At 32.9% G+C, this 12459-nt stretch overlaps 2 protein-coding genes across 2 annotated transcripts; one reads left to right on the plus strand and one right to left on the minus strand.

Annotated features, from left to right (window-relative positions):
• The first annotated feature begins 5469 nt into the window (after positions 1-5469).
• Positions 5470-7419, plus strand: LOC146884362 (rust resistance kinase Lr10-like). Its single transcript, XM_085665206.1, has 2 exons — positions 5470-6154; positions 6287-7419. The coding sequence occupies exons 1-2, from the start codon at positions 5473-5475 to the stop codon at positions 7417-7419; spliced, it is 1815 nt and encodes a 604-aa protein (XP_085521332.1). The 5' UTR covers positions 5470-5472.
• An 85-nt stretch (positions 7420-7504) lies between these two features.
• LOC146884363 (LEAF RUST 10 DISEASE-RESISTANCE LOCUS RECEPTOR-LIKE PROTEIN KINASE-like 2.1) lies at positions 7505-12013 on the minus strand. Its single transcript, XM_085665204.1, has 4 exons — positions 11080-12013; positions 10504-10542; positions 9935-9958; positions 7505-9528 (listed from the first exon to the last, which is right to left on the minus strand). The coding sequence occupies exons 1-4, from the start codon at positions 11897-11899 to the stop codon at positions 8315-8317; spliced, it is 2097 nt and encodes a 698-aa protein (XP_085521330.1). The 5' UTR covers positions 11900-12013; the 3' UTR covers positions 7505-8314.
• Between the last annotated feature and the right edge of the window lie 446 nt (positions 12014-12459).

The following is a 12459-nucleotide window of genomic DNA, read 5'->3' on the forward strand; positions in this document are numbered from 1 at the left end:
GGAGGCCTGCAATTCATTAAGGGCTAACCTTGTGGAGAGGGAAAAACTGATTCATTGTAACACTTGTAACACGTAGCTCGGGGGTGAGCAGAGGTATCCACCACAAGTGCAAGCATCCGCTGAATCCGACCAGGTTATACGTATCCGAATGAGTCTAGTCGAGTCGTAGTGTATTGATTGAAAAGTCTTAACATGCGTGGATGTTGTATGAATATTGGAAGGTGAAAATATATTTGACCGTATGATGAATATGTTGTCGGCTCTAGCTTACCCCTTTTGTTGTATGGTTGTATTGTATGTGGCTACTCTTTCTCGCGATGATCATCAATGAGATTGATGGGAGCAGATGGGCGAGGTTCTCGTGGTCAGCAAGGAAATGGCGATTCCGCTGCTTAGCCGTCTAGGCTGGATTTTTATTCTCTTCATGGTTTCCTTAGGGCTATGGCCCGTGTATTGTTTCATGCCTTCTTGATCTACTCTCTATTGTTAGACTTTTATTTAGTTTTTCTTTGGCATCGTGGTGTGCCCGGATTTGTAGGGGTTGTGTTAAGAACCCCAGGACTACGCTACATTGTTATCTCTGTGTGACGTTTCCTTTAATTTTGCGCATTAAATTAAAAGGGGCGATACACACTCTCATATATTTAGTTTTCTTTTGTTTTCGTTGAAGAAAAAGGAAGTTAAACATAAACTCATTATTTGTGCTGTCATTTCTCTTTTGTTCTCATTCATTTTTGAAGAAAAAATGACAAGTGTCTCTTCTCTCTCTTTATTGTAAAGTATTAGTTTAATAGTTAACATTTTTTTTCATCTCATGAGCCTTTTGTGTATTTATTTTTTATGAATATAAGAGAAAAGTTATGTATTGTGTGTTCTTTCATAACCAATTTTCAATTGCTGCTTGATTATCATGGGTTTTTATTTTAGAAATTATGGCTCTCAATTTTTTATCAGATTATGATAAATTATCTTTTAGCCTTAAACCTTGTTTAAATATTGTTGAAAAATAAAAGAATAAATTTAATTTTTAAAAGTGATAAATGGTGAAAACAAGATAAATTCAACTTCTTCAAATATTCTGGAGGATGATACCAATGATCCAATTGTTCAATTAGAGGGACCCTTTATTATTGTTCAAAAAATTACATGTGAGGAGTTTCATATGAGGTGTAACATGTGAGGGATGCTTTGTTTATTTACTTGATTGATTGTTTAATTCGTCTTATTTTAACTCTTATTGTTTCTTCAACTACAACATAAAGATAATTTTCTGTAATGAAAATTATTAAAACAAGATTGTAGAATAAAATGGAAGATGAATTTCTTGCTGACAATATGGTATTTTGAGTGTATTATTTTGGCTCCCCAAAATTAGTGGTCAAGATCTCTCACTGATAGTTTTATTCTTCAACCAAAACCTATACTCATGAGGTTAAGGTATTCTGTTATCTTCAAACCAAAGCCTATAGTTATGCAAATAATTTCGGAAATACCACCACGTTTTGAAAGGATTCGTATATCTCGAAACTATAGCCTATTATTAGATGAAGTTAAATAATCTTTCTACACTAGTGATAGGTGATCCTTTATAGGATTAAAATTAAATACACTTAAATATTAAATATAATTAATTATTTAAATTTTTAGAAATGTTCAATTTTATTAATATGTTGTTATTATATATATATATATATTTTTTCATAAACATGTATTTCATTTAATGATTTTTTTTTTATAACTTAATCATATTACGCTATGATCAGTATTAATTTTGGGCATTCATTCCTATTATTTTCTTTTGTTTTCTCCTATCAACACTACACCATTTTTTACTTTAGACCACACCGAACTACTAGCCCACATGTATAAAATTGTTGTCTAAACGTAGAAAAGACCATAAATATATAAGTGTGACTTAAAACTGCTAAAGGCCACATTTTATAAATTGTTGATTATTTCGGCAACATTTTGTTTAAATGTTGCCAATGAAAAATGTGGGAAAAACAATAAAATTGTGGTATCTTTATTGTGTTGTTTCCTTCTCAATTCTACTATAAGCTATTCTTCATACCTATTAGGCAACGCTGACATGGCAATAAATGAAAAAACATTGCATAAAATATGAATAAGCCACGGTTTTTTTATTGTTGCTTATATAATTAGTTTTATTTGCCTTAAACTTAAAGAGCATACAACAAATGTTTCCTATTTGTTTCACGCAATACAGTAAAAAATGTTGATAGTTATAAGCAACAATTGTTAAAATGTGGATAGTTTAGACCACATTTTTAAAATTGTGGTAATTTAACTTTAAATATTTTTAAATTAACATCATGTGACAAAATAATAATTAAATTATTGTAAGGTGCATCAATTTTCTCATGGTAGAAGATAGGTGGACCAAGGCACAATCAAATCATGACACTTAAGTTGTTATAATCTTAAGTAGAAGAGGTGCAACCTAATTATTAGTTTTAGCTTTTGACTTAGTGCTAAGCGCTCAATCCAAAATTTGGTATGACATTTAAGATCACGAGTTCGATTCTCAATCATGAACTTGATCACAAAGAGATTAGATAAATATGTTCTAATTAATAAGACCACAATTTTTTTTTTTTTTTACTTTAGACAACATTTTAAAGTTGTTATTTGAACTAAGAAATGGCATAGTGTAGGGTCATGGATGAATCCAACTATCACTACATTCATTCTTTCTATCATCCTAGTTTAGTATTTCTTTTAATACTCTATGTGAAAACAATTATAGTTCATGAAAGAAAGTGATTAAAATGACATTTCATGACAAGAACAAAATATAATTTTGTAGATGATTACATTCCGAAACCCCTGACAGGATCCATTGCGCATGTCATGTGGCTTCCGAAAGATAGCATTTTTATTTCGTGACTTTTGAACTCTCTTTAAAGGATATGCAAGTGAGAGTTCTACATTTTTCATCAGCCAAACAAACTTGGAGTGATATCCAATAATACTTTGAACAATGCAATCTACCGTTGATTTTCAATGAAAATGCAATCTTGTTTTGCTTCAAATATACATTTTAGTTTAATCCTATCACGCAAAGCTAAAATCAACAAGAGAATCTTTGATTAAATTGAAGTTTGGTCATATGTGTAACTAGAGCGACATCAACATGATGTGTGAAAAGCATGTCCCAAAAACTAGAGGTGGACATGGATTGAATTTTTATTGATCCAATTCACATCCATTTTAGATCCAAATAATTGTATTAGATTTTTGACCCAAACTCATTTTTTCATCAAAATTAGTTTGGATTTTTTTAAAATTCAGATCCAAATATTTGGATTAAGATTTAAATCCAGTCCAAATATTTGGATCAAGTTCAAAATCTATAATTCATTTTTTATAAAAGAAATTTAAATTGAATTTTCTAAAATTTGTGTCCTTAAAGCCAACACGACTCAACCTGTCCGGATCGTCGAGCTCGCTCGGCCCATCAGGGTCTTAGGCCTGCTCAGGTCGTCAGTCACGACACATCCAAATCGTCAGGTCCGCCCGGCCCAGCCCATTCGGGTCTTTAGGTCCGTATGGCCCATTCGAGCATCGAGCCTGCCCGGTCCGTACGGGTCGTTTACCACAATCCGTCTGAGTCGTCGGGCTTGCCTAGTTCGTACAGGTCGTCGGGCCGAACCATCCCAGTCCATCAGAGTCTTCAGGCCTGCTTCGCCCGTTCGGGTCTTCGAGCCCACTAGCCTGTTCGGGTCATCGAGCTCACTCGACTTTTTCAGGTTTTTGGGCCCAATCGACTCATCCGATTTGTTAGGCCCGCCTAGCCCATTCATGTCTTTAGGCCCGCCCAGCCCATTCTGGTCATCGGGCCTACCTGGTCCGTACAAGTCGTCAAGCAAAGTCCATCTGAGTTTGAATTTAGTCTAATCCATCTCAACCTTTAGCCTAGTCCAACTAAAAGTTAAATTGAAAATTTGGATTGAATTTTTTGGATTATCCATTTTTAAAAATCTTGATTTATAGAATGGATATTCAATCCATAAAATATATAAAATGTAGATTAGATTGAAATTCAGATCCATTAAAATGGATTGGATTTTTAATAAAATGAATTTTAGATGGATTGGATCAAGAAAATTATATTTTTTGTCCACCCTTATCCCAAACATAAGAAGGGAGGTTTGAATCTCATTTCAAGATTTTTTTAAAAATATTTATAGTGAATTGTCTAATGATCACTAACGCAAAAGGAGTCTTCCAAAACATCACATACAATAACTAATTTAAAATGTATTTCTTATTTTAATTAACATTTCTTATTTTTAAACTTTAGATAGTATTTAATTTAAAATGTACTATGTCTAAAGATCGAGAATCACATATTTATCATATTAATCAAACCATGCTTGGTACCACTCAATCAAATTCAATTAGCTCTCTTATAATTTACTAGTTTCCCTTTCCTAGATAGACACTTATAAACTCAAGGTATTTCACGCAAACTCTACCTCACATAGGTTGTTCTACCTGCATACAGAAAACTCTGATCAACAATTAGAACACATCCTTACAATCCTAACCAAACAAAAATTCACCTTAAGCCCTTTATAATCACATGCAAATATATACACAATTATATGCAACAAATTTACTAACAAGACTCAAAAAAGGAAAAAGATGAACTTACTTTCTTTAAGATTATAATCGGATATGATTGTAAACCTCAATGATATGAGTCTTATGGTGTATTCAATCTTCAAACAAATGAAGTATGAAGTCAAAGATCTAGAGACAATGCACAAAAATGTTTTAAAAAAATTGTAGAGAGATTGTTATAAAATGAAATTCGATTAATAAAAAATTCTATTTATAATTTTATTTTTTAAATAATAAAATAATTGAATGTCATTTTTAAAAAATCATTATTACCTAGATTATTTTCCAGGTTGTCGTATTCACAATTTAAATAATATGTAACTATCTATATGTATATAATCACATTTAATACGTTACCATATAATTAAACACGTTACCATATAATTCAACAAAATTATTGAACATTTAGTTTAACAAAAGTCTTGAAATATTATTTGTAAGGTTATTCACACTGATTATTAAACTAGCTTATTCATTTAAAACTATATAATATCCTGAAATTTGATTTTATAATAAAAATTAAATTTAAACCTGTCAGTCGATGCACTTTAAATATCATGTTAATTCATCCCACCAACATCACACCCAAAACACAAGCCACAGGACTGGAAACGGGTCATTTCACTGTAGTAGCTTGTTCATTTAAAAGTATACCACGTCTTGACATTTTCTTTTTAAAAGAGAAAATTTAGACCAATAAGTTATTAAATTCACTGAATAACAATAAGACAAGCGGAGTTTCCTGTACACCCAGCCGGCGCAACCCGGCCATGTTAAACTTGATCTGACAAGAAAGACAACATGAAACTGCAAAACAACCACAAAATGCTCAATTTTCAGAAACTGTCTCTTCTACTGACGTTGCTGTTTCTGGTAGTGAAGCCTGCAACGGCCAAGAACCTCTGCGCGGATAAATGTGGTCACGTTCGTATTGAATTTCCATTTTATCTCAGAAATAAAAACTTGAATCACACCACCGACTACCCTCCTGAATTCGGTCTATTATGCTCCCAACAAAATGAGCCCATGCTGAAGCTGCCTGCTGTTCCAATACCATTGTTTGTCAGAAAAATTGATTATAAATCTACGCTAATTGAAATATATGACCCCCAAAATTGCCTTGCTGATCTACTCTTGAAACTCAACAACGCGTCCATCTCTCCATTCCGATTCGTCAAATATTTTGGTCGTCCTCCTCCCGTCTTTGACGTTTCCTTCTTCCGTTGCGACTCATTGTCGTGCCCTATTTCGCTACTAGAATCCCACAACGACGTCGTTGACCCCCGATTAGTATCCTGCACGAAGCTGAAAGATGTTTCCGTGGAATGGTGGTGGTCTTGGTATTTTCAGCAGAAGCTTTTTATGGAATGGTCCAAACCTGACTGTGGATACTGTGAAGCACAAGGCCTAAAATGTAAATGGAAGAATGGTACTAACGGTGCAACTGAATGTTATGCTTGCCGAACAAAAAGGATTCCCACGTCAACTGTCGTCCACATTGCTACAGGTATGCAGTATTACAGCGACTATTATGCTATGATTTTTCTATTTTGTTGATTCCACCAACCACATTTGGAACTGTATGTGATCCTTGCTTAAATTGTTATTCACTTTTGTTAACTTATTTTTTCAACAACAGGAGTAGTAGTTGGTTTGATACTTTTGCTGCTACTGGTCAAGGCATTGTTTTATGCGTATGAATATTATGAGAAGAGAGGAGAAGACCAGACTCGAATAGAGAGATTCTTGGAGGATTACAGGGCAATGAAGCCTACCAGGTTCACTTATGCTGACATCAAGAGAATCACAAATGGGTTTAGTGAGGGTTTAGGGGAAGGATCTCATGGAGCAGTGTTCAAAGGAATGCTCTCCCGTGAAATTCTTGTTGCTGTGAAGATACTCAAAGATACAGTGGGAGATGGGAAGGATTTCATAAATGAAGTGAGAGCCATTGGGAAAATTCATCACGTTAATATTGTTCGCTTGCTTGGTTTCTGTGCAGATGAGTTCCACCGTGCTCTCGTCTACGATTTCTTTCCAAATGGGTCGTTGCAGAGATTCTTGGCTCCACCGGACAAGAAGGATGTTTTCCTTGGTTGGGAGAAGTTGCAACAAATTAGTCTTGGTATTGGCAGAGGGATTGAGTATCTCCACCTTGGCTGTGATCATAGAATTCTTCACTTTGACATCAATCCTCACAATGTTTTGCTAGATGACCTTTTTGTCCCAAAAATCACTGATTTTGGACTAGCCAAGTTGTGTCCCAAAAATCAGAGCACGGTGTCCATGACTGCAGCCAGGGGAACTTTGGGCTACATTGCCCCTGAAGTTTTCTCTCGGAACTTTGGTAATGTGTCATACAAGTCGGACATTTACAGCTATGGAATGTTGCTGTTAGAAATGGTTGGAGGAAGAAAGAATACAAATGTTTCAGTTGAGGACAGTTTCCAAATTCTGTACCCAGAGTGGATCCACAACTTGGTGGAAGGAAAAGATATGGAAATTAGCGTTGAGGATGAGGGAGATGCTAAAATTGCCAAGAAACTTGCCATTGTAGGACTTTGGTGCATTCAATGGAACCCAGCGGATCGTCCTTCCATGAAAACTGTGGTACAAATGCTTGAAGGGGATGGACATGAGTTAGTAGCACCCCCTTCTCCTTTTCATATTTCTGGTTCTTCTACAGCAAAAACTGTTGTTCCGACAAGACGTCAAAATTTTGAGTTGGAGGTTATTCATGAAATAGAAGAAAACAATGTCGATCACTTTTAGGTTTCCAAATGTTATCTACATATTTTAAAGGAGTTTTAAGATTGATCAACTATGATAATATTAACCATGTAAGCTTCTTAATCAACTTTCTTATTTCTTCTCACCTTAAGCTTCAACGATCCATTTTGATTAGTTTTGATGAAAAACATATATATTTAAAAATCAAAAATATCAAAGTATACAGGAGAATTGATTTCTATGTACTCACAAGAATTCATGAGAACTGGACATCGATCAAACTCCATTAAAATCAAATATAAGTACAAAAGAAACAAATAAAAAAGCAAAAGTAAGTGCCTGTAACTACTCAATACATCAAACTAATATAAAAAATAAAGAAAAAGAAACCAAAAATAGAATAATAGTACAAGACTGATTTTTCTAACCACATTTGTCTATTAAGTTTATTTGAGTCTACCTTATTTCAATAAAATTAAGGTTCTCACACTAAAATGGCCAAAATACACATTCCAAAAAAAATGCGAGCTTGGCCTAAAGAAATGACTTATTTACACATTTCCAAAGCTAAAAGAAAGTAACATTGGTCCTTGCCATTGGCCAGTGTTGCAACTCCTTGGATTAGTTTGCATCTTGTCTCATTTGTCAAAGAAAGATGAAATATGATATAAAAATTAATCAATCATATTAACATTCAACAGTCACAAATTCGTTAAATTGAAGAGTAATTTTTAATTATTTGATTTATAGATCTTGAATTTTGATAAACTTTTTTGTGATGATGGAGTTTGAAGTAGAAATCTAAACACATTTTGAAATTTAGAAACCAATATTTTAAACTTTGAAAGGGAGGGTAATGTATACAAATGATTAACTATAGAACAAATGTACATAATAAGGTGGATGAAATCAAATAACCATGGTACATAATCCAACATTATTTGTTAGTTGCAATTTTCATAGAGGAACTAGAATAACTAGTAAATTCACTTGCTATTGTGTGTTTGAAATTTTCTGTGACTTCATATGGATATAAAGAAAATTTTGGAGGGATTTTTAGGTTTTCCATATCTCCTTCAAGCATTTCCACTACTTTGTTCATGGAAGGACGATCATTTGGATTCATTTGTATACACCAAATTGCAACTATAATCATCTTCTTTGCTATTTTCTTTTCCTCCTCAGTGATATCTTCCATTTCTATATCTTTCTCTTCTTTAATGTTTTCATAAACCCAAGATGGAAAGTAAACTTGACTTGAATGCTCTGCGTGGGGATTTAAGTTTTTCCTTTTGCTTGCCATTTCCATCAAAAGCATTCCAAAACTATAAACATCAGACTTATAAGATATTCTTCCAATGTTTTTATAAAATAATTCTGGAGCCATATATCCAATTGTCCCTCCCACTACAGTCATGGTGACAATGCTATTATCCATCGGATATAACTTTGCCAATCCAAAATCAGAAACCTTGGGATTGAAATTATCGTCTAGTAGAATATTATGGGGCTTTATATCAAAATGCAAAATTTGCATCTCACATCCATGGTGGAGATAAGCAATTCCACGTGCTACCCCAATTGCTATATTATATATTTTGTCATATCCGAAATCTATATTTCTATCTTTAGAAAAAAGAATTTTATCAAGAGATCCATTGGACATGAATTCATAAACAAGAGCACGTCTTGAACCCTCAACACAAAATCCAATTAACTGTACTACATTTTGATGATGTATTCTTCCAATGGTAGCAACTTCACTTATAAAATCATGTCCATTACCTTTTGATTTACCTAACACTTTTATTGCAACACAAGTTCCAGAAGATAACTTTCCCTTAAATACAGAACCATAGCCTCCTTCACCTAATTTTTCTTTAAAACCTCTAACCATCTTCTTGATTTCGGTGTATGAGTATCTAATAGGCACCAATTCATTGTGTTCTAGATAATTTTCAATATTTTCATATATTGAAGAATGCCTTTTCCGCCACTTGTATGTCAAAAGCATAATAAGTAATGTCACCCCCAACGAAAATCTCACTAACAAAAATACTGGTAGAACATAGTGTCCTATAATGAACGATGCTGGTTCAAGATAGAGATTTTCATCAAATCTTTGGTTTCCTTGTATTGCTTCAAGCAGTGCTGAAAATTAAATCAGGAATGTAACTGTATTTCAATAACGAATGATAAAGAAAGAAATATGTATATTTAGGCGCATATAAATCTAATTCTTTCATTTGTGTACTTCAAAGTATAATATCAATAATTAAAAAAAAATCAATTATATTAATATTTTAATTAATTTTAAAGTTTGTTAAATATAAATCTTTTATTTGATCACAATTTTCAATTGTTCATTTTTAATCAATAACTAAACTTTATTTTCTAAAGTGAACGATTTTATAAGAGAGTGAAATCCAGTTTCTTAATATTCGAAGTTTTTAATATATGAAATGGTTGAGACTACCATATTGATGTTATTATAATAAATAGTAAAAAGCCGGCATATACTAATATTATTTGTAGCATAAAGAAGTAGAAAACTCACCTGCATAAATGTTATTCAGAAAATCTGCAAGAAAAATATACTGAAATCAGAAAACAGCGTAAAAATATTAGTTTGATGAGAAAGTTAATTCTAACTTATATCAATAAATTCAGTTCTTAATGTTACATATTCAGTCAATGTCATCTCAATATTAGTATTCGTCTACATAAATTATTTTTTTTTGTCAATAATAAAATATTAATATTTTTGTATTATATAGGGTTAAAAATAAAAGGTTACGTCTATTTTAGGTAACATTCATATTTGAAAAATATTTGTTAAATTCGGATAATATGATACTACAAAGTCATTATTTAAAATTGTGACCGATGCAAGTGAGTGATTCTGCTAATCTATATTAAATATATTTGCCCACATACAAAATATTTTGAAAGAGGGACAAATATACATGTATTCTTACTGAAAAGTAACACATGTTTAGAAATGTTTTAATACATGATTAATAAATAAGAAATTATATATGTTTTTAGAGTAAAATAAATTATGTAAAAGTATATATTTATAGTAATAAAACATAAAAAAATCAATTCATGTTACACGATTCTTACATGCTGGATAAGCAAGCACCTGTAACCATATCCCGGTACCTGAAAATGAAAGAAAATATCATTTTCAGAATTCGTTTTATCACTCCGAGACCAAGAATATTGAGTATCATGTCATATATATATATATATATATATATATATATATATATATATATATATATATATATATATATTTTGTTAGGTTTTCAAGGAGGGTATCATTGGGGAGATAACAAACACCAATGAGACCTGAGTCTAATCACATAAGATACTGACATCACTCTCAACCCAAAACCTGAAGGCAATAAGTTTATGGGTCTTTATTCTTAGATAGTACTCTACTTTTTCATTTCTGATCAATGTTAGACTCACACTTGGATTCCTAATATATATATATATATATATATATGATGATTCGTAAATAAACAGATATCATGTATGATGATAATTGAGGAAATTTAAATATTGACAAAGAAATTAAAGGATATATATATATATATATATATATATATATATATATATATATATATATATATATAAATAATAGGTTTCCTTTAATTAAAAATATTAATTTAACTTGAACATGAATTCCTTTACCACATTTGGTTTCCAGTACTCCGAATATATCGTTGCAGTAGGGGAAACATCGAAGCTTGAGGGTGGAAGAGTCGAAATAGCAGTCGCCATATGGTGAGTGACATTGATCCTCACAGGCGAAATTTTTCCACGAAATCTCAAATCCATAAAGTAGCGCTGAGTTCATCATAGTGTAGGAAGATTTATTTGCGTCCAAACCCCACCACGACGTCGGAGAAAGCAGCTTTATACGACAACCAACTTCAAAGTCCGCTGATGTTAAGTCGCCAGCAATGGCATACATATACCCTTTCGACTCCCACTTAACACACGGAGTAGTATTCACGTACTTATAATTCTCACTCACTGGATGGCTGCAATTCAAGTATATTATGTGCTGGAAAAGACTCTTCCGGTGAGGACCAACCTCAGAGAATTGGTCTAGGGTGGCTCGGTATGGATCCATATCGCCAGCATGATAAGCATCACTGAAATTGGATCGAGACAAGAAATAGCGAGGAAGGGAGGAGCAACTTTGTTCTTCAACTCCCGGATCAACCACCCGGAGTGTGAAATTAATGTAGTTGATTGCCTGCACATGATATTTTCTCGAATACAAATTTAACACTGTAATATTATTTTCACAACTCAGTTCATACCTTCTGTCGCCGCAATGTACCGGGTCACCTTTCAATCTAAATGGTCGACTTATGTTTGCGATTTTCCCACAGGAAGAAGGGAGACAATCACTGGCGTGTTCTTGCTCATTCCTAGCACATATTTGTTGGACTACAAACAGCAAGAACATCACCAATAACACCATATCTTTCCATATGGTCATGGTTGGAGACTTGTCATTAGGAGTCGGACAATGGGATTATATGCGTGACAATATTTAAAAGTTTAAACGCAGGCTTACATTTTTTTACTAGGAAACTCTATCTGGATTTTGCACTTGCACGAAATTTATAAATGAAAAACCTATAGTGCGATTCCACATCGATCACGCTGTTTTCGCTTTAAAAATTTTCGTAATCACATTTAAAAGTTAAAACGCGGATTTCAACTGACTTTATCCGTGATTCCTCTCCGAATTCTTAGACCGAAACAAAAATATAAATATTGTATAAACGTACAGAAAAATCCGCGACATGTGTTTTTCTGTCTGTCATCACGTTCTTTTCAAAAAAGAAACCAAAGCATTCAGTGGTGTCCTTCCAAGTCAATTCCATGTTGATCACGCAGTCTGCAGGTATAATATTTTTTTCTTGAAAAAGTAGTGCGATGAAATTTAAAAGTTAAAACGCATACTTACGCTGACTTTGACTAAATTCTTTCATGTAACGATATATTGATTGGGTAAATTCTAGAATAATGGGACATTATAGATGAAAAAATCAC

Source organism: Vigna unguiculata, chromosome 8, assembly GCF_037176805.1.
Source record: "Vigna unguiculata cultivar grain cowpea cultivar isolate G323 ecotype 2 chromosome 8, ASM3717680v1, whole genome shotgun sequence".
Lineage (NCBI taxonomy): Eukaryota > Viridiplantae > Streptophyta > Magnoliopsida > Fabales > Fabaceae > Vigna > Vigna unguiculata.